General features: G+C 46.6%; 1 protein-coding gene across 1 annotated transcript in view; it reads left to right on the top strand.

Annotated features, from left to right (window-relative positions):
* Positions 1-17,172, top strand: part of AKAP4 (A-kinase anchoring protein 4) — an 858,685-nt gene extending 841,513 nt beyond the window's left edge. The window contains exon 7 of the mRNA XM_069648669.1: positions 16,777-17,172. Coding sequence (XP_069504770.1) covers positions 16,777-16,935 — 159 coding nt within the window. The 3' untranslated portion in view covers positions 16,936-17,172. The remainder of the gene's footprint in view (positions 1-16,776) is intronic.
* Positions 17,173-18,153: the final 981 nt, after the last annotated feature.

The following is an 18,153-nucleotide window of genomic DNA, read 5'->3' as shown; positions in this document are numbered from 1 at the left end:
CAAAGGAATTACCGGCACCAGTGTCATTACCGCTGCCCGGTATCCCTTTGCGCCCATGTCGTAATGACCCCCCATGTTACGGTTTTGTTATCAAATTGCAAAGTACTTATACCATTGCCAGGTATTATCATTATGGACCCAGGAAGTATAATAATGTGTCTGGTATTGCCATAATGTGCTTTGATGCTGCTTGAATCATATGACAGCTATTGACATCATTTACCAGGTGATGCCATTGAAATCTCCAATATTCACACCATTTTAACGTTTTGTTATAAAAATCCAAGGGATTTTCAGGTTACGCCATCAAAACCTAAAGTACCTGCACTGCAGCATCCACTACCTGGGTACCCACACAGCCCTGTCAAAGCTATGCCCCGCTAGCAGTGTACTGTTTGGTGCTTCTATGTCGAATTAGCACAACATTGCCAGATTCCATTAAGTTCAGTTAACAAAGCAGTGCCAGTACTCAGTACAATGCAGTACTAGGCTCAATTATGCCCAGTTCAAACAGAGGCCCACAATGCTATTATATGGAATTAGGACAGCAGTGACAGGTTGTATTATGCCATCTTAGCACAGTGGGGCCAGACACAACTGAGTTTTGGTCAAATCTAGCTTTGTTGGGTAGCAGCTGTTATGTAGGCCTTCATCAGCACGGGAAAAAATTGTGGTGCAGAGGGGTCCTGTTCACTCGTGTTGGAAAAGACGGGAGTCACACCGTCAAATTATGGCATATGGACTGCAAGGTAGTCCAAATACAGTGAACAGACTGGCACTCAGCTGAGTAGATACTGTTTTGTGAATTTATAAGTGCCCTGGTAAAACGCTTTAATATAGATACAATTTCTGTTGTGTATTAAACCTTTTGAAGAAGTAAAACAATCAAGTCTAGTGTGTTAAAACCAATCGAAGTGTATGCAGCAGGTTCAGTGACCCTGTTCATTTGTATGAACCCACCTGGGTAGAGCAGGGCCATAAACAAGAGCCCATATTTGTGATACTCTAAATCACAGTACACACAGATTCCAATGTGTGCAGTTAGCACTGCAAGGCCAGATTATGTGGGGTGTAGGTTTGTGGTGCTGGGGCTGCATATGTAGTGCTGGTGGGTGGGAAAGTGTGAGCGTGCAGTGCAGTACTTTGTGTCGTTTGTGTGTGATATTGCTGGTATGGTGTTTGTGTGTACAGAGAACTGCTGTTTTGATATGTGACTTTGGCATGCAGGGCTGGGGGCTGTGTCGGTGGGGATGGGGGAGACAGGTGCATGTGTATGTCTGTGCACATATGGCACAATGCTGAGTCTGCATATGTTTGTGTGCAGCACTGGGGGTGGTTTATGTTTGTGCAGTGCTGGTGGTGGTGTACGTTTGTGCAGGTCTGGGGTGGTGTGTGTGGTGTTGGGGCGCTGCAAAGTTTGTATCAGTGTGTCTGTGGTGTGGTCTGTTCAGTGCCGGCGTGATGCGTGCATTTGTGCAATACAGTGATGAGGCTGTGAGTGTGCAATTAAATTATGCCAGAGAAGTGCAGTGAGGCGGCTGTGTGTGTATTATAAATACAAACCCATATGAAGGTCAATGACCACTTCTCAGGTTGAAAAGAAGCAACAGGTATGTACAAGGAAGCCTATTTAATGTAATTGAGCCCATACAACCATTGACATTTATTGACAGGTATTTATTTATCTGTTTAAATGTATATACAGTAAGCAAAGTTTCTCACTTGTCATACCCATTATTTCTATTGAACTGCAACTCTAAGGGCCTCATTACACGGTAGACGGTGGACCAAGGTGTTAATAGCACCTTGGTCCATGCCGGTAAAATACCGGCACCGCCTTGGTGGAAAGGGGAATTACCACCCTATTCCAAGGTTGGCGGGGCGGTAATTCCCCCTTCCACCATTGCCCTTCCCCATTCCCATTTTTGCCCCATAGGGCATAATGGAAATGGGGAAGGTGCTAATTACGGTACCGAAAATTTGCGGTGCCGTAATTAGCACCAAGGTCCCTAAGCGGGTTGGCTTTTAACGCCTGCTAAAGGCAGGCGTTAAAGCACCAACCCGCTAAGGGACCTCGTAGTAAGGCGGTAAGGGTTAACGGTCACCGGTACCATTACCGGTGACCGTTAACCCTTACCGCCTACCGTGTAATAAAGCCCTATATGTCTGCAGATATATTCTGTTTTCTGTGTTAAGAAGCAGACAGAGATATAAGAACTGGATTTTTGCATAGTGTGGCTTCTACCATTCACATGGCCTTTTGCCTCTGTGGGTCCAACTAGAAATAAAGGTGCATTTGTGAGTAGGGTACTGGGAGCAGAGAAATGATAGCCATTTTATTCCAAGAGGCAGTTCAACTCTCAAAAACAGCCACCATCTTTGGAAAAATGTGTCACATTCTGCAGGAAAAACTGTCATTCACAAAAAATTAGCTTTAACAATAGTAACACAATGGACATTCAAGTTTATCTATCTGATAGGCCAAAAAATGAAACTGATTATTTAAGGCTGAGCAAACCGTATCCATTTTTAAAATTGTTACTTATTTAGAACGGCACGCAATGTACATGTTTCTGCTCTAAACACAATCTATTTAACATCATTTATGGCAATTCATTTAATAAAGAAATAGTATACCAAAACAATGTAAATCAAAGATAAGCGTGTTTTGAGAAGCTATTCAAGTCAATGAATCTCTGTTAATTTGCAACCACAAGTTAAGCACATTTATTTAAGAAATTGTGTGTTGACAGTAAAGCAAACAAATGTGTTTTGCTAGGTGGGCCTGATTCATGAATGTTAATTGATGTTGAGTGAATCAAACAAAATGCATGTTTAATTGTAGAGATTTAAGCTAGACCCATGTTCTGTAAGTCTATTAGACAGAGGTTTTAGACCCACGTGGTCCAATGGTGTACACACTAGTAGAATTGATTTCATCTTCATAAATGACAGCCTGCAACAGTACAATCCGGTGTTGGAAGTACTTCCTACGCATTTAAGTGACCATGCAATCCTCTCCATGTTGTCATCTTCTTGCTCCAAGCCTAAGGATAAATTGATATGCAATCCTGTTGCAAATTTACAAGGCAAGCGTCTTAGATGGACGGCCTCCAAGATTAGCAAATTCAATACTGAAATGGCAAACACTGATAAATCACAATTGGAGATTCTAGTGGCAAATAACTGGCAACTGGATGGTATGGTGAGAATGTTTGGTTATGTCCCTGGAAGACAACTTCTTCGATGTAGATCTACGACGTGAAGATTGCTAAAATGAAGAGGGAGAAAAAAAAAGCTCTGAGACTAATTCAAAGGGATGATTTTCTAGAGGTGGTTGTGAAGAAATAAAAGGTTCATCATGTTAGATCTCACTTTAATTGTCAGGGTCACGCCAACGCGAACTGGAATTACATTAACAGACTGATTCTGACAAATTATTCCAAAATGTTTTGGCATGTAAACCACTTTGCTATGGCTGGATCACCAGTAGAGAAATTACCTACATCCCTGAGGGGGTCTGGGCATCCCATATAAAAACATCTATTGGGACCCAAAAGAGTCACAATAAAACAAAAATCAATAACTGGCACATGGGTATGGCATTAAAGATTTAGACTATGAGTCACTGATACGCAAATGAAATCTTCCTGGGCTGCAGGGCCTGATGGCATGAGTGACATGTTCTTCAAGGACGGCCTGGTCCTCTTGGACAACCTACTCCATCTCCTTTTCTCTAATGTCTGAGAAACCGGTTTAATACCAGAGACATGGGCCCTCTCTATATTGGTGCCGGTCCACAAATCTGGCCCACGCGATATTCCAACGAACTTCCAAATGCTTGTCATGTTGGACACTTCATCAAACATCTTTTTGAATGCATTGTTAGAACTGTTTACGACTTGGGCTGATGGGAGGGGTCTTATTTTCTCCCAATCAGGAGGACTGTCACATGTAACATGGCTGTGAGGCTTTCGGTGCCGCGGAGTGATCTCTTTTCGAGATGCAGGCCTCCCTTCTCGCGACTGAGCTAGGGCAGCCATCTTGTCATGATGTTACAGCTAAAATACAACTGGGCAGGGTACGATTGCCCAATATTTTGCCTGGAGTTGTTCTGACAAGGCGCTGTTGCTGGGTGCTTTGCGGGTGGTAGCGTGTGCAGTGTGGTGTCTAGGCCGGGCCAGAGCATATTGGGGACTGATGTGGCATGAAATACACAGCTGAGAGAGGAATTAAGGTGAAGGAGAGAGAAGGGAGGAGCAGGAGCAGTAGTAGACCTTTAAAAATCGATGGGAACAGCTTGTTCCTTGTCAGGACTTGAGAGCAGCTGGAGGACTAGGGCGCCCGCTGCAGGGGCATAGTACGTGCCCTCCATGGCCACCGCCTCCGGCTGGGATAAAGGGTCCGAGGGTACGACGAGTCCCAGGCCGCGACAGCCTGTCCATGGATTCCCTGTGTCAGAGATAAACGAATGCAGCTTCATGGGCAAATGCTTGGAACAGCAGCCAATGTACCCCCAGTACACATGCTATTGCCCCAGTACCTCCAAACCAAGGTAGCGCGCTTTGCGGCTGTGCATCTTTGGGCAGAGATGCCCATGTGCAACTGCAATCACATGTAATTTGCATTTGTTGCCAGTAGCCCTCGCTCCGGGCCCTAAGGGGTTAATGAATGATGGATGGTCTATAGAAACACATGTGCCATTCTTTGCTGGGAGCGGGCCTTTCTTGTGTTCACCTCCTCCCTGTGCTCGTGCTCGGATCAGGCTATACCTGTGGCTCCATGCGGGGGGGACTGATGGTGAGGTCATATCTATGTGTGCAGAAATCCATAATATTAAGAGACCTCTAGAACTACAATATGTTGAAATGTAATAATGGCAAGACTATGCCAGAGCCTATCACACCACGCTCACCTAACTGTGTCTCTTCAGAAGCGTCAGCCTGTTGTGAAAGCTACACCTTTTCCAACCTATGGGGGCCTCTTCTGCAGTTTAACACTAGTGGTGCCGATTTGTGAAAAGGCAGTCTTTCTTCCATCTTAACTAATTATGGGATATCCCACGTGCTTTCCCTCCCAGCTGGAAGCGCTTGCATATTAAACTAGGGAAAAGGAAGCTGGGGTGGGTTCAAATAGACGAGGATTTAGCCGAGGAGAGTCATTTCGGCAGTGCCCAATCAGTGACGAGCCAGGAACACCTTCGATTGTTGAGAGTTATTTGGCCCCGAGTTGTAGTAACTGTCTTGTGTGACGTATTATTGAAACGTCACTGTAATTAACACATCAAATGTGAACCAAGCCAGCAGCACATTCTTCCATCCCTACGTTGACCGTATTCTGGAACTACAAATGGACCTTTGCATCTTGGGCATTTAAGTGCCCACTCACACAAACTGTGCCCACTAATTGCCAACGCAGTAAGTGTTAATTCTGTTTGTACTGCGCAGATGTAATCCAATAGTGGCTTGGTTAATGTATTTTCTCCCAATTAGCAGTACTGAAACTTTGCACCCTCCTCCTGGCACCTATAAATGCAAAATGAAGATAACTTCATTAAACGCCAAAACTATTGAATTGCCAATGCTTGTGTTTGTTATGGCCAGCCGCTTATACCCAATGCTCTAACCCCTCCTGCCTCTAACCCTTCCAACCGTTTATGACAGAAGATCAACGCTATCAATCTTACACTTCCAAACATGAGATAAGATAATCTTTTTATTGACACATATAGGACTAGACAAACCTCTTGCAGTGATCACGGGCCCCACCAACCATATTCTACTGTTTCCCCCCACCTCCAAAATATACCATGGAAAAATGCAGTAAGTTGTCACTGTGACCATTGCTTTAGTCGGCTTCGGCCAGTTTGCGGGATACCGGGGGTTGTCCTTTTACTGAAAGCACAGAGGTAGCAGAAGTGGAATCACACAAACCATTGACAGTTTATTTAACTCACAGGTATCATATGATCTTTGACCCACAAATGAGAGACCACAGCATGTTTTTCTTAAGCAATCTTTGTTCAGATCTCCTCCTTCCTCTCTGAGTGGGTGGACCTCTCCTCTTCCCTCCTGGTCTCAACCACCCAACTCCTCCTTCTTGGAGACTTTCACATCCACCTAGATGCTTCCTGTCCCTCCTCTGGTCTCTTTCGCAACCTCTGGGACTCTCTCTCACTCTCTATTCTCCCCTCTTGCCCGACCCACTCTGCAGGGCACACTTTGGATGTTTTGATCTCTTCAGACCTTCCTTTTTCTATCCCTCTGACCACTCCTCTCCCCTGGAGTGATCACTTTCTCCTTTCCTCCCAGCGCACTCTCTCCACCCCTCAGGCCAAGCCAACTCCAACACTGCCACCCATCTTCTCGGTTTTGGACCCATGAAGCGTGTGTCAGTTGAAGCTTTCGCCGCCACTTTCTCAACCCTCTCTCCCCCTTCGGCTGACTCACACCCTGACACAGCCCTTTCAATTCTCCAATCTGCTATTTCTGATACTCTTGACGTCCTTGCCCCTGTCATGAGGATCCGCCTGAAGCCCAAAGCCAAGTGTAACTCCTGGTATGGCTCAGACCTCATCACCCTCAAACGCAAGTGCAGGGTGGCTGAGAGAAAATGGCATGCTTCTGGTGCATCCTCTGACAAGCTGGCGTGCCGCCTGCTCCAAAGGCAATACCGACTGTCTGCACCAAGAGGAGAGCTCACATCCAAGTCCGTGTCTCTGCAGCATCTAACAACTCGGCCAAACTCTTTAAAATCTGCAAGGAACTGGCCATTCCTGCTGCAGTCTCTACCTCTCCTATCCCCTCCCAGGCCCTCTGCAAGGCTCGGACTTCTCATTTCATCTCTTAAACTTCTTCTTCCTCTCCCCCTACTCCCTCTACTCCCTCTACTCCCTGCTCTTCCTCCAGCCCTTCTTCGGCCACCTCTCCCCCCTCCTTCTCTGCCTTTCCCATGTTCTCCCCAGACAATGTTTCTAGACAAGTCCGATCTATGAAAGTCTCATCAAAACAGGTTCACCCCTGTTCCTCCAAAACCATCAAGAACCACATTGACACCCTGGCTCCTGCTCTGGCTGACTTCTGCAACCACACATTCGCCACTGGAGTCTTCCCTTCCCCCCTCAAGCACTCCTTTGGGCACCCTCTTCTTAAGAAACCCTCTGACGAACATTCCTGCCCGGCTAATTATTGCCCAATCTCCATTACTCCTTTCCTGGGCAAACTCCTGGAAAAGCTGGCCATCTCCCTGCTTAATCTTCACACTGAATCTGTTGGTTGTCTTCATCACCATCAGTCCGGCTTCATAGCTGCCAGAAGCACAGAAACTGCTCTCTTGAGCATCCGTGAAGACCTGCTCTCCAACCTTGACTACAAAACCACTTGTGTCCTCATCTTACTCGATCTCTCCTATGCCTTTGACAGGGTCAACCATGCCATCCTGCTCAACCGTCTTCGTGATAACCTGGGTATCACCGATCAGACCCTGGGTTGGCTGACCTCTTTCCTCTCTAATCGACCCTCCCAGGTCCAACTTGGGTCCTTTCTCTCCTCTTTCATTATCTCTACCTGTGGTGTTCCACAGGGGTGTAACCTCTCTCCCTGGCTGTTCAACCAATACCTGGCACTTATTGCCCACCACATTGCCACTCTCTGCCCCAACATTCAGTGCTATGCAGATGACAGCTCATTTTCAAGCTTCCCTCTGCCACCTCTTTTCCTTCTCTCATCTCTGACTGTCTGCTATCGAAGAGTAGTGTGCCACCAATGATCTCTTTCTTAATGCCAGTAAGACTGAGATTCTCCTCATCGGCACACCCGCTCCCTCCTTTCCTGTCACTCTCTGGACAGCCTCTCTTGGCCCTCTTCGACTCTGCACTCTCCTTCTCTCCTCACATCTCTGCCATTTCTAAGAAGTCACACTAACAGCTGCACCTCCTCAGAGGTATTCTTCCTTTCCCTCTCCTTTCCCCAGAAGCTCACTGTCTCAAGAGCACTGGTTCTCTCTAGGCTGGACTACTGCAACAGCCTCTTTCTAAATCTGCCTGCCTCTACTCTCTTCCCTCTGCCACTCATCCAAAACAGGCCTGCAAGACTTGTCCTTGGCCTCAAGATCAGGGATCGTATCTCTCCAGGACTGAAATCTTTGCACTGGCTCCCAGTGGCTGCGAGGATTAAGTTCAAAACCCTCTGCATTGTCCACAAGGCTTTCCGGTGCCTGGAGCCTCAATACCTTCAACTCTCTCTTCTTAAATATCTTCCTTCTCGAGCACATCGCTCATCCGCCTCCAACTCCATCGTGGTCAGTCGCTTCTCCAAGCAACGAGTTGGTGGTAGATCTCCTTCTTCGGCTGGGGCCTCCCTCTGGAACAGCCTCCCTGCCTCTCTGAAAATTGAGGAGAACCATCTCCGGTTCTGGAAGCACCTCAGGACCTTCCTCTTTACTTCTGCTTTCTCTCCTCCTCTCCCCTGCTGAACTCCTGGCTGAACCTGAAACTGCACTGGTCACCTGGCTGCCCTCTGTTCTCAGGCCCAGGTTGTCATGATGCCCGCTCCTGGGGAGCCGGCTTAGGCCCTGCGTCCCCGAAAGCTGACATCAAGTCCCCGGGGAAGGTTCCAGCAACCCCTTATAGGGGCCCTTTGGACAGCGTCCTGGCGCCTATGGCGCCAGGCTCATAGAAAACGTCAGTCCTGGCGCCATAGGCGCCAGGCTCATTATGAAAGTGTTTGGGTGCACTTACCTGATGCAGACCATGCTGCAGAACCCCGGCCTCCTTGAGGCCTGAAAGGAACTACTTTACCTGTGGGACTCATTTACCACCCGGGTAGTGGTCGGGGAAGGATACATACCTGATTGGAGGAAGGACACATTCTAGGAACTTCTTCCAAGGCTATTTAAACCACACCCGATCAGCCACACGTGCTTCGCGTTGTTCTGCATCTAGCAGCTGGACGCTCACCGTGTCTGCTCCTGCATCTTGACTTCTGCCACACCTGCCAGCATCCTGAATCACCTGCAAAGGAAGGGAACAAGAGAACAGAAGAAGGAAAAGGCCTCACCTGCTAAATCTGCATCCCAGAGACATTTCGCCGACAATCCTGAAAAGGAAGACATTTATTTTTAAAAGCACATCGCATCGATTGCTGCAGCGCCGCATTCTACTCACCTTTACAGGGCGCCTCCATGTTCAGCAGCGACCATCCGGATTCGCAGTCGCGCCCCCGCGCCTAGGGAGAAAAAGACAAGAACAAAGGTGAGAGAAAGAAGGGAAAAGGGAAGCTAAAACTCCATGTCAAGACTTACCTGTTGGGTCATTCCCTTTTCATTTCGGGTCCGCGCCGCATCCAGGCATTTTCGGACCCCGGCCCCCAAGGGGAAAAAGACATCAGCGTGAATGAAAAGACATTACCAAAGCACTCATTAAAGACTTACCTGATTTCCACAAGGATTTCACCGCTCACCTCGGGTCGGTGCCTGTTCCCCGGCATTCCGTACCCCAGCCCCTATGGGGAAAAAGACACTAGCATTAGAACATTAATGCATGGACACAAGGGGATCCACTTATAGAAAAACTTACCTGGAAGCCAAGCAAGTTTGGTTCCCACCCATCCGAAAATCCAGTGACGTAACTGGATACCAACGCGCCCCTGCATCAGAAGCAGGATGGAGAGCTCGTCCTTCCAAACCCTAAGGTGAGACGCTACGGGGAAGCACAGAAGGGTTTTGAGGAGGGCGAGAGGGGTAAGTGGGAGGCCGATTGCATTACCCCGCAGACAGTTAACTCCCTATTCTCACCTACAGAAGTATACTTCTGCGAGTCAGACAAGCCAGATCTGGGGCCCGGTCCAGTCCGTCTTCCGAACCCTGCGCATCACCTTAGACGAGGTCACAGCAGCGCGAACCAGGCCAGCGCCCCCGTGGGAGTCAGGTGAGCGTTACACAGGTCCCCTCCCCACCAGTTGCACACCTGCACTGGTCCTCCGGCAACCCTTGCACTTGGGGCTGTTTTCTGTATCCCTAAAGCACCCTACCAGAACTTGACATCTGATGTCTACACTTACCCTTGCACCTGCCACCAGCTGGACGCACTTATTTTTTATTTTATTTGTTTGATTTTTTATTGTATTTGGTTCATTCAAACCTTTACAAAAACCTTTAAAATAAGAAATTCCACAGTATCAGGATACATCAAAATCTACAAATACATTCACTTCTAATAAAAGAATAACACCAGTAACAAAGGAAGTAGAAAAAAAAAGAAAAAAGAGCAAAAGATTAGGAAATAAACCAGTGATAATTCAAGTAAAATACTTTTCAAAAAACAAACCATCCAGATATCACATATAGATGTGGCAAATCCAAAATCAACATATGAATTAGTCCAGTCTACAGATGCAGGGACTTAATAAAACCAGCCAGCGCCAGCCCTTCTCGAGTATTAAAGATTGCCAAACAGTAATTCCATATTAGGTCTTCATCATAGAGAAGTGGAGTCATTGCTAAGGCCCTGTAAGGAGGGGCATTCCAGAACCAGGTGCCTTAGAGTTTCCAATTTCATCAAACAAAACCTGCATATGCTTGGTCCGCCAGTATAAGGGATCTCCTAAGTTGTATTTCTCTCATAGGGAACAAAGTCCACCTCGCCCTCAAGAGTATACCTCTGTAGTTCTGGTTAGGGAATTGGGGCAAGATCTTAGTCAGACTTCCTCTTCGTCAATGCTCATGATCCAAATGGCTCATCGATGGGTAGGAATGAAGTACATCAATATTCTGTGACCAGTCATAGTCAAATAGTGCCCGTTTTGTTCTACCTGGGTTTGAAATCAAGATTTCCACCATCATCCCGATCTCATTTAAAATGAGATCTGCCCGGGCTCTGAAGGACTTTAGTGCAGATGAATAGTCCAAGTTTCGACTTATTAGTTGGTACAGTGAGTTAGGAATGGGGAGATGATTTTTGAATAAAGGACAAGCGAGGCCCATTGGACCTAAGCCCACAGCGATACCACTCCCAGCTCAAAGCGTATAGCTGAGATTGGGATTGCGTTAGGCACACCCAGAATACGCCTTCAAATTTTCCCCTCGATTCTATTCAGGACATTACAGAAATTATCTGATCTTAATTCTAGGCCATAGATCAATTTAGGCACTATTTTCCCTTCATAGAACATCATTGAGGGTTTGAGGGAGAATCTGCTAAACTTACGAGCGATACGGATAACCTGGGCTTCTAAAAGCTTCGCCTTGAGTAGTAGGATCTCATTTGCTGATTTAAGGCCCTTATTGGCAGAGAAATAGAAGCCCAGGTACCGCGGTAAGAACGGCATGGCTACCTCCATACTCGTAATGAGGCCCAATGTCTTTATTTCCAGGTACAGCAACCTTGTCCACAGATTACGATCTCCCTTGAAAGTGTCATTTGTGAGGCCATTAGGGCCAGGTGCCCGAGAGGACTTACATCTAGTAATTAGATCATAGATAGTAGCAAGTTCTAGGTTGGGATCCCAAGTATCATAGCCCTTCAAAGTGGTTACAGTCGGGGGATTATTCAAGGGGAGCCCGAATCTATCTTCAAAGTATTTCACCCAGTCTAGTTCTGGTAATGAATTAAGCTGGGTTACGGTATCATTACGGTCTTGCCCATTAATAAGGTACCAAAACGCACTAACGTCAGCTTTGATCAAGATGCCAGGCATCAATTCTGCATCTTGCTGGAGGATAGTATGTTTGCAGGATTTACAGAGGTTCCTATAGGACTGTTTTTCCTTTCTAATTAGTTCACTACAGCTGTCTTGCTGAGGGTTATCGAGAGTAATCGTACGGATTTCCCTTCTAAGTTCTCTTTTTGCTTCCGCTGATTTGCTGCTGAAGCCATGGGTATGTCTAGGTCGTTAGTTACATCTACTCCCCTGACCTGCCCTAATACCTGTCACTATTCCCCCAACAAGATTTTGGAGGTCATTAGTATTAAAACATATAATCTTCCAATCCTAGGACAACTGGTCAAGAGCCTTCCTTACCCTTGTATTCAGCAAAAGAATGTTCTGATTAGTCCATTTAACAGCATTCCCCGCCAGATTGGATGTTACTCGTGAATGAGTCTAAAAATTCCCTAGTATTTAATGGCAAATTGAATGAGGCTCTCGGGATAGAGTGATCGCTCCAATCGCTCCAATCAGTATTAAGTACCTCAAAAGACTGTCAGTAGTTCAAAAGGAAAGAATCAACAAAAATGTAATCTATCAAGGAGGATTGGATCGCTTGATTGGATGGTCTTCCCACTAATTGTTGAAGGCCTCGTCCCTCAAGCCCTACCCTCTACTTACTGCCCCTGGATCTCTTATCTGAATCCCCACCATTTAGATCTTCAAAATTCCACAAAGGATCCTGTGGGTCACAGTCTGCATTAAAATCACCCAGCACAATAACATTCCCATTCAATTTTTTCTCATTCCAAATCTCAATGGTATCACCTATAGTGCTAAGGAAGTAATCTAAAGATGCAATCCCCTTGTGCCAATATATGTTAATAATCAAAAACTTAACCTTGTGATCACATGAGCATAGGTCGATTCCCAGTGCCCCAAATGGCAGATTTTCAACTTTATCCCCACTTAAGCCTGAAGAATTAGCAATTGTAGTTAGCAAACCCCCTGATGGTCTACCACCAATACTTTCTTTGCCTAGTTGCACAAAGACCGTGAAACCATCTAGAATCGGGGCAGAGGTAAGCCATGTCTCCTGGAGACAGACGAGTTGGCTGATCTTAAATTATCCACACATATCTGATTAGTAAAGAGGTGCAGATTACCTCGAGTGTTCCAGGATTCTAACGTAAAGTGGGTATCATCCCGGGGAGCTGTCGCAGTAATACTCTGATCACGGTACCAATTTTTGCCACAGGGAGGAAATTATCGTTGCCCAATCTACATCTTTCATTTTGCCAATTACCACATTAATTGGAAGCCACAAATAACGGTGCATGCATGGAATAGATTTTATAGGCAGGTGTTCAATTTCCCGCTTCTCTTCCTCCATCCTCTGGACATCAAACCCAATTGCCGATAGAGCCTCCCTCTGAGTGAGAATAAGTTCCCCTACCAGGGGAGAGGCCAGGCCAATGACAATAGAACCCAATTGGCTCTTCACTGGGAATGAGACTCTTTGAATGTCATTAGATACCATCAAAGCAAGTTGGGGGATTTCTGAGAAGATTGTCAGGATATTAGCCCGATTCAGACATAGGTTAATGGTCGGATCCAGATTACTACTGATCTGGATTCGGTATGGCATGCTTACAGTCTGATCCGAATGAGGCCCCATACCCACTCGACCCCTATTAGCAGGTAACCTATCCGATCTGCCCATATTAGCCTTTTGGGGCAAGGGAATTTATTTAGGGGGATGATAGAGTCGCTGTAGGATATCCTTTACCCCAGCCAAAATTCGGGGGGGTGTTACGGCCTCTGGGATCTCTATCTCAACCTCTAGAAACCTTGTTTTGCCCCCACCGCATCCCTCACTTGTTTTGGTTACCCCAACCTCACATGCACCAACAAAACCTGATACCTGGGGTAACCCCACAGACTCCTCACTTAGGGCTAGATTCGTGGTCCCCAGACAGACTCAATTTTTTCAATTATTCCCCATGGTGGGTACACTTCCCTCCCAGTAATAGTAGTGATTAAAGGTGGAGGTGGTGCAGCCATACTCTTGAAGGAAGGTGGTTTAAATTAATTCTTTAGTGGATTAATAGCAAACCTTGCCCCAGTAGATTCTGAAGCAATTGAGCCCCCAGGTGCCACAGGCCTTCCGATCGGCCCAACAGCCGACCCCCCCCAGTGGAATCTTCCCAGTTAGAGTCTGTTTGGTTCATAGAGTCCACACTCTTGACATTCAATGGGGAGGCCAAAATCGGGGACTTGAGTTCTGTAACGGGAGACAGGCCAGAGCGAAACCCAGAGCTATGGGCAGTTCTAATAGATAGGAGTCGATTTTTACGGAAGCCCTGTTTCGCTCTAATCTGTTTCCCTCTGGCTACACTCACTCTTTTAATAGGAGGCCGTTTCACCTTAGTAATTTCATTCAACGGTTCTTCCTACTCACCACTTTCCCCAGTTGCGAGTACATCTTTAGTCAGATCAATAACAGCGGAGGAAACAGGGTTGATATGGATAATGTTATGGGCCAGATCCACTGCTGGAGTTGGACAGATGGGGGCTTCAATTACAATGACATCATCTGATATTTCAATAGTAGCCATAGGTACATCACCCAAGCCAGCCGGTATCGGAGTCACTTGCTCAGACCCCTGCGGTAAAGGGACATGATAGCCCAAGTGGCCCATCCCTATACCTGCCATCCACTCCGGCCCTACTCCAAATTTACCTAGGCATACCTCGGTTCTCAACTCCTCTAGTTGAAACAACACATCAGTCAATACTACATTAGTGGATTTCAGTTCTGCCCAAACATTATCATATAGGGAGAAAAAATAACTCAGGACCACATTTAATGCCGATACTGTGGGGTGTGTCAGTCGAATGCATTCGTCAACCTCCCTCAAGGTATGGTGCATGGACCGATGCATCAATTGAGGCCTCCTGCCCCATCACTTGTGTTAGATGATCATTGTCAAGGTGATCAGGGCCAGGAGAAATTCCATTGAGCATATTCACCAGAGGGGTTGATGAATCCAGGGTCGGTGCCTCTGTGCCCTGCTCAACTGGCGTTAGTGGAAAATCAGACTTCAATTCTGCTTCAGCTTGGTCCGCCACCTCAATCATGCTGATATCAGTCAAGTCCTTCAAACCAGAGAAATTAGGTTGAGGGATCATAACCGTATGATCTAGCATAGCTTTACACTTGGTAGCGGGCAGGGCTTTAAGTTCAGTGCTGGTGATGATATATTTGGGGAAATAGTGATTCATAATACGTTGGCCTGAAATAGGTTTCAGGCCCTGGGTAGAGTTTGGTGTTTGGAACCGAAGGGCCCGCATTCCTCTTTCAGCGTGGTGACATTGGGCTTGGTGTACCCCCTTGGAGGCAGCATTTGTTGACATCACACTTTGAATGGACACATCCATTACAGAGCTGGGTACCAGTTGGCAGGATAGTTGGACATGGCCTGCCAGTTGGTTTATCTCCAGCTCATCTTGAGTCTGACTATGCATCATGTTGGAGGGAGTCTCAAGGAGTTTAGTCAAATTAAGATTGAGAGTAGGTAAACGTTCCTCTATTTGTACACTTGACATTGACCTCCCCAGCCTTGGCTCCATATTTCCCACTTACAGGCTTTCCATAGTTTGGACAGTAGTGGGGACTGTTAAAAAGCTATGCATGAACCCTGGATCCGGGACTCCCCCACTGCGCAAGCCAGATCCATATTTAGTTTGGCCAAGTGTAGTTCCATCAGTAGGGGCCTCTCCTAGGTCAAAAGGGAACGCCAGAAGGTGAGCCCCCGCAATCCCCGGAGGCACCCAACCAATCTCAGCACTTGCCATGCAAGTAGACAGGAAAATCAGCAAAACAGCCACCATACAATCACTTATGAGCTCTTAGGACCCTAAAACGATAACAAGCCCACAGGGAGCCCACACAGCGGGAAGACTGCCAAATATAGGATCACGGTTTAAAGGAACAGGTCCCGCAGTCACCGTTGCTCCAAACAGACAGTGGCTAGCGCCCTAGTTCCAAGCAGGAAAGCTAACCGGCCACAGTAGTTACCTCTGCTTCAGTGGAATCAATTTGCGCAGAGCCCAGTTCAGGCCTATGTCTGACTACCACCCGGGGTCAAGTACTGCCATGTGGAGACACCCCTCAAAGCTCAAAGCTCAGGGCCTTAGTTTCAAAGATTCTGACCTCGCAGGTAAACGCAGGTGCATGCAGAGATGGAAAACACGCCACGCCGCAGACGTGAAAATGAGCTATGAGCACGTAGCTCACAACATACAGCAAAACCTACCCGGCCCCAATCACGGGCTCAGAAGTCCCAAAGGACCAAAGGACCTGAGGATGTCGGTGCCAGAGGATGCCGGTGCCGTGTGGAGGAGGAGTCCTCGGGGCTCGGACAGCTCAGCTCAGCTCCACCTGGCTCCTCTGGGCAAATGCAGCTCTTCGTCACCTCTCCCCTCTCCTTCTGCTCTCCGTCTGCTCACAGTCCTCCAGCGCCGACGTGAGCACAGCTAGAGGAAAGGACCTACACGAGATACACAAGACCGTTAAGCCGTCAAGCCGTTAAGCACGCACTACAATACTGCATCTCGTTTCAAGCAGCCGGCCGCTTCCGACAGTCTTTTCGAGACAATAGCTGGACGCACTTATTATTTTCTTATTTATTGTTTTATTTATTACTGTCATCCTATGTACTGCCCTTCCACTCTCCCTACCCCCTCGCACTTTTCCCCTCCCCCCTCCCCTGCTCTTGCACGATCTCAATGTCACTTGGCCTAGTAAGATCGTTGTCCCTGTCTTCCCTCTGTTCATGTTAATAAATATTTTTTTAGAACACTGACAGTTAGCCAGCTCCTCAAACTAGCAAAAGGGAAATGCATATTTCCTTTTAATAGATGAGTAATCTGATTTGTTAAATCATAGGAGGCCAAGGGATTGGCAACCGGCAACATAAGTAGCAAAATCAATCACATTCATAAGTAATTGGGTATTCAGGTCAGACTGGATGTGAGTGTTTGTCCCAATGTATGTTTGAATACTTATATACTGGTCTTGTTTGATAAGAGGAAGGCTGTTGGTAACCCCTCCTATTTTCACCCCCCACAGCTTCCTGAAGTGTCACAAAAAGCAGCAGAGATTGAGTTCACCGTGGGGTCTCTCCTTCAGGCTGTGCTGAACTTCCACCAGGGTCTCGAGAACATGAAGAGGCTTGGTGAAGCCGGCACTCCAGTATCACTGCTTGACTGGCTCTGCGACAACCTGTAGCGCAGCCCGGACATCCCTATGCTTCTTGCAGCACCAACACATCACCAGCGTTCAAAGGTCACCTCTGCTTACAGAGCACTTCATTCGCCAGTCCTTGAAATGTCTCCAAATGTGGTCTCTCTTGCCCCCCTAACCACCCTTCCCACTGCTTCTTCACTCTTCTTCTCTTCCTAAGGACCTTTCGACAGTTGGGCACAAAAAAAAGACAAAAAATAAAGTTAATAGAACCAACAACAACGACCCAATGCCATATATTGATTTGAGATATGTTTTGGGAAGGATAATTGTAGGATTTATTTTATGGCAGAAGAGCAACCCCTTCAATATTACCTTTCCAAACATGAGCAAACACAACCTATTTATGGAAAAACGTAAAGCACCTGCAATGATAAGCATGTTCTGTGGCGATTCATGAGCCAGTAGTGGAGGCTGCTACTCTCTGAGACTCCCTGGTCATCTGAAACCTTCACAAACCAAAAAGAATACCCACAACTCTATATAGTTATCTAGCATTTAGGAGGGGTGGTCACTTCACCCATTGGCTCCCTACATGTCTCTAAGCAATGGAGAAGAAGACATCAAGGCCCTAATTGGGTGCAAATACCATTACCTTGGCAGAGATTGTATCTGTATACATCACTGCCTCTCTGATGTCACTTCATAAGGTATCCTTGTGTAATACCTAGTTGTCAGGCCAAGCTAAAATACAGGTTAAGCCATCTGCTTTTCAACTTGGCAGTCGTCTTTGTCTGTTTCTATTCATTCTGTTGGCTAACTAGTATTGGGAGCTACAAGATCAATTAAGCTTTATTCAAGCATTAGCACATATTACAACCTGCTCACAAGATCAGCTATCTAGTTATGGATTAGCCCTTGCTTGCTGAACAAACAGGCAAGCGCCTCAGATAAATACTAGTCAAAGCAGATGTTAATGGGGGGAGAAATAAACCACTCGTTTACTGGTGTCAACATCAGATTCAAGCATTTGGGACTTGCAATCATGACTATGTTTTGTATCTCACAAAATATCCAGGCCCACTGCTACATGTGGGTGAAACAATGAGAGCAGTCAAGGTGAGACTCAATGAACACAGAAGCAATATTAGGACCAAGGTGCATAAAGCCCTGCTTCCAGGACATTTCATTGGGCAATCACATGAAGCAGTGCAATATAGAGCCAGCATCTCAAAGGGCTCGATGATTGCTAAATCATGATAT

Source organism: Ambystoma mexicanum, chromosome 2q (genome assembly GCF_040938575.1).
Source record: "Ambystoma mexicanum isolate Mex_15411 chromosome 2q, UKY_AmexF1_1, whole genome shotgun sequence".
Taxonomy (NCBI): domain Eukaryota; kingdom Metazoa; phylum Chordata; class Amphibia; order Caudata; family Ambystomatidae; genus Ambystoma; species Ambystoma mexicanum.
Note: the sequence above shows the minus strand (reverse complement) of the source record. Positions and strands in the feature narration are given on the sequence as shown.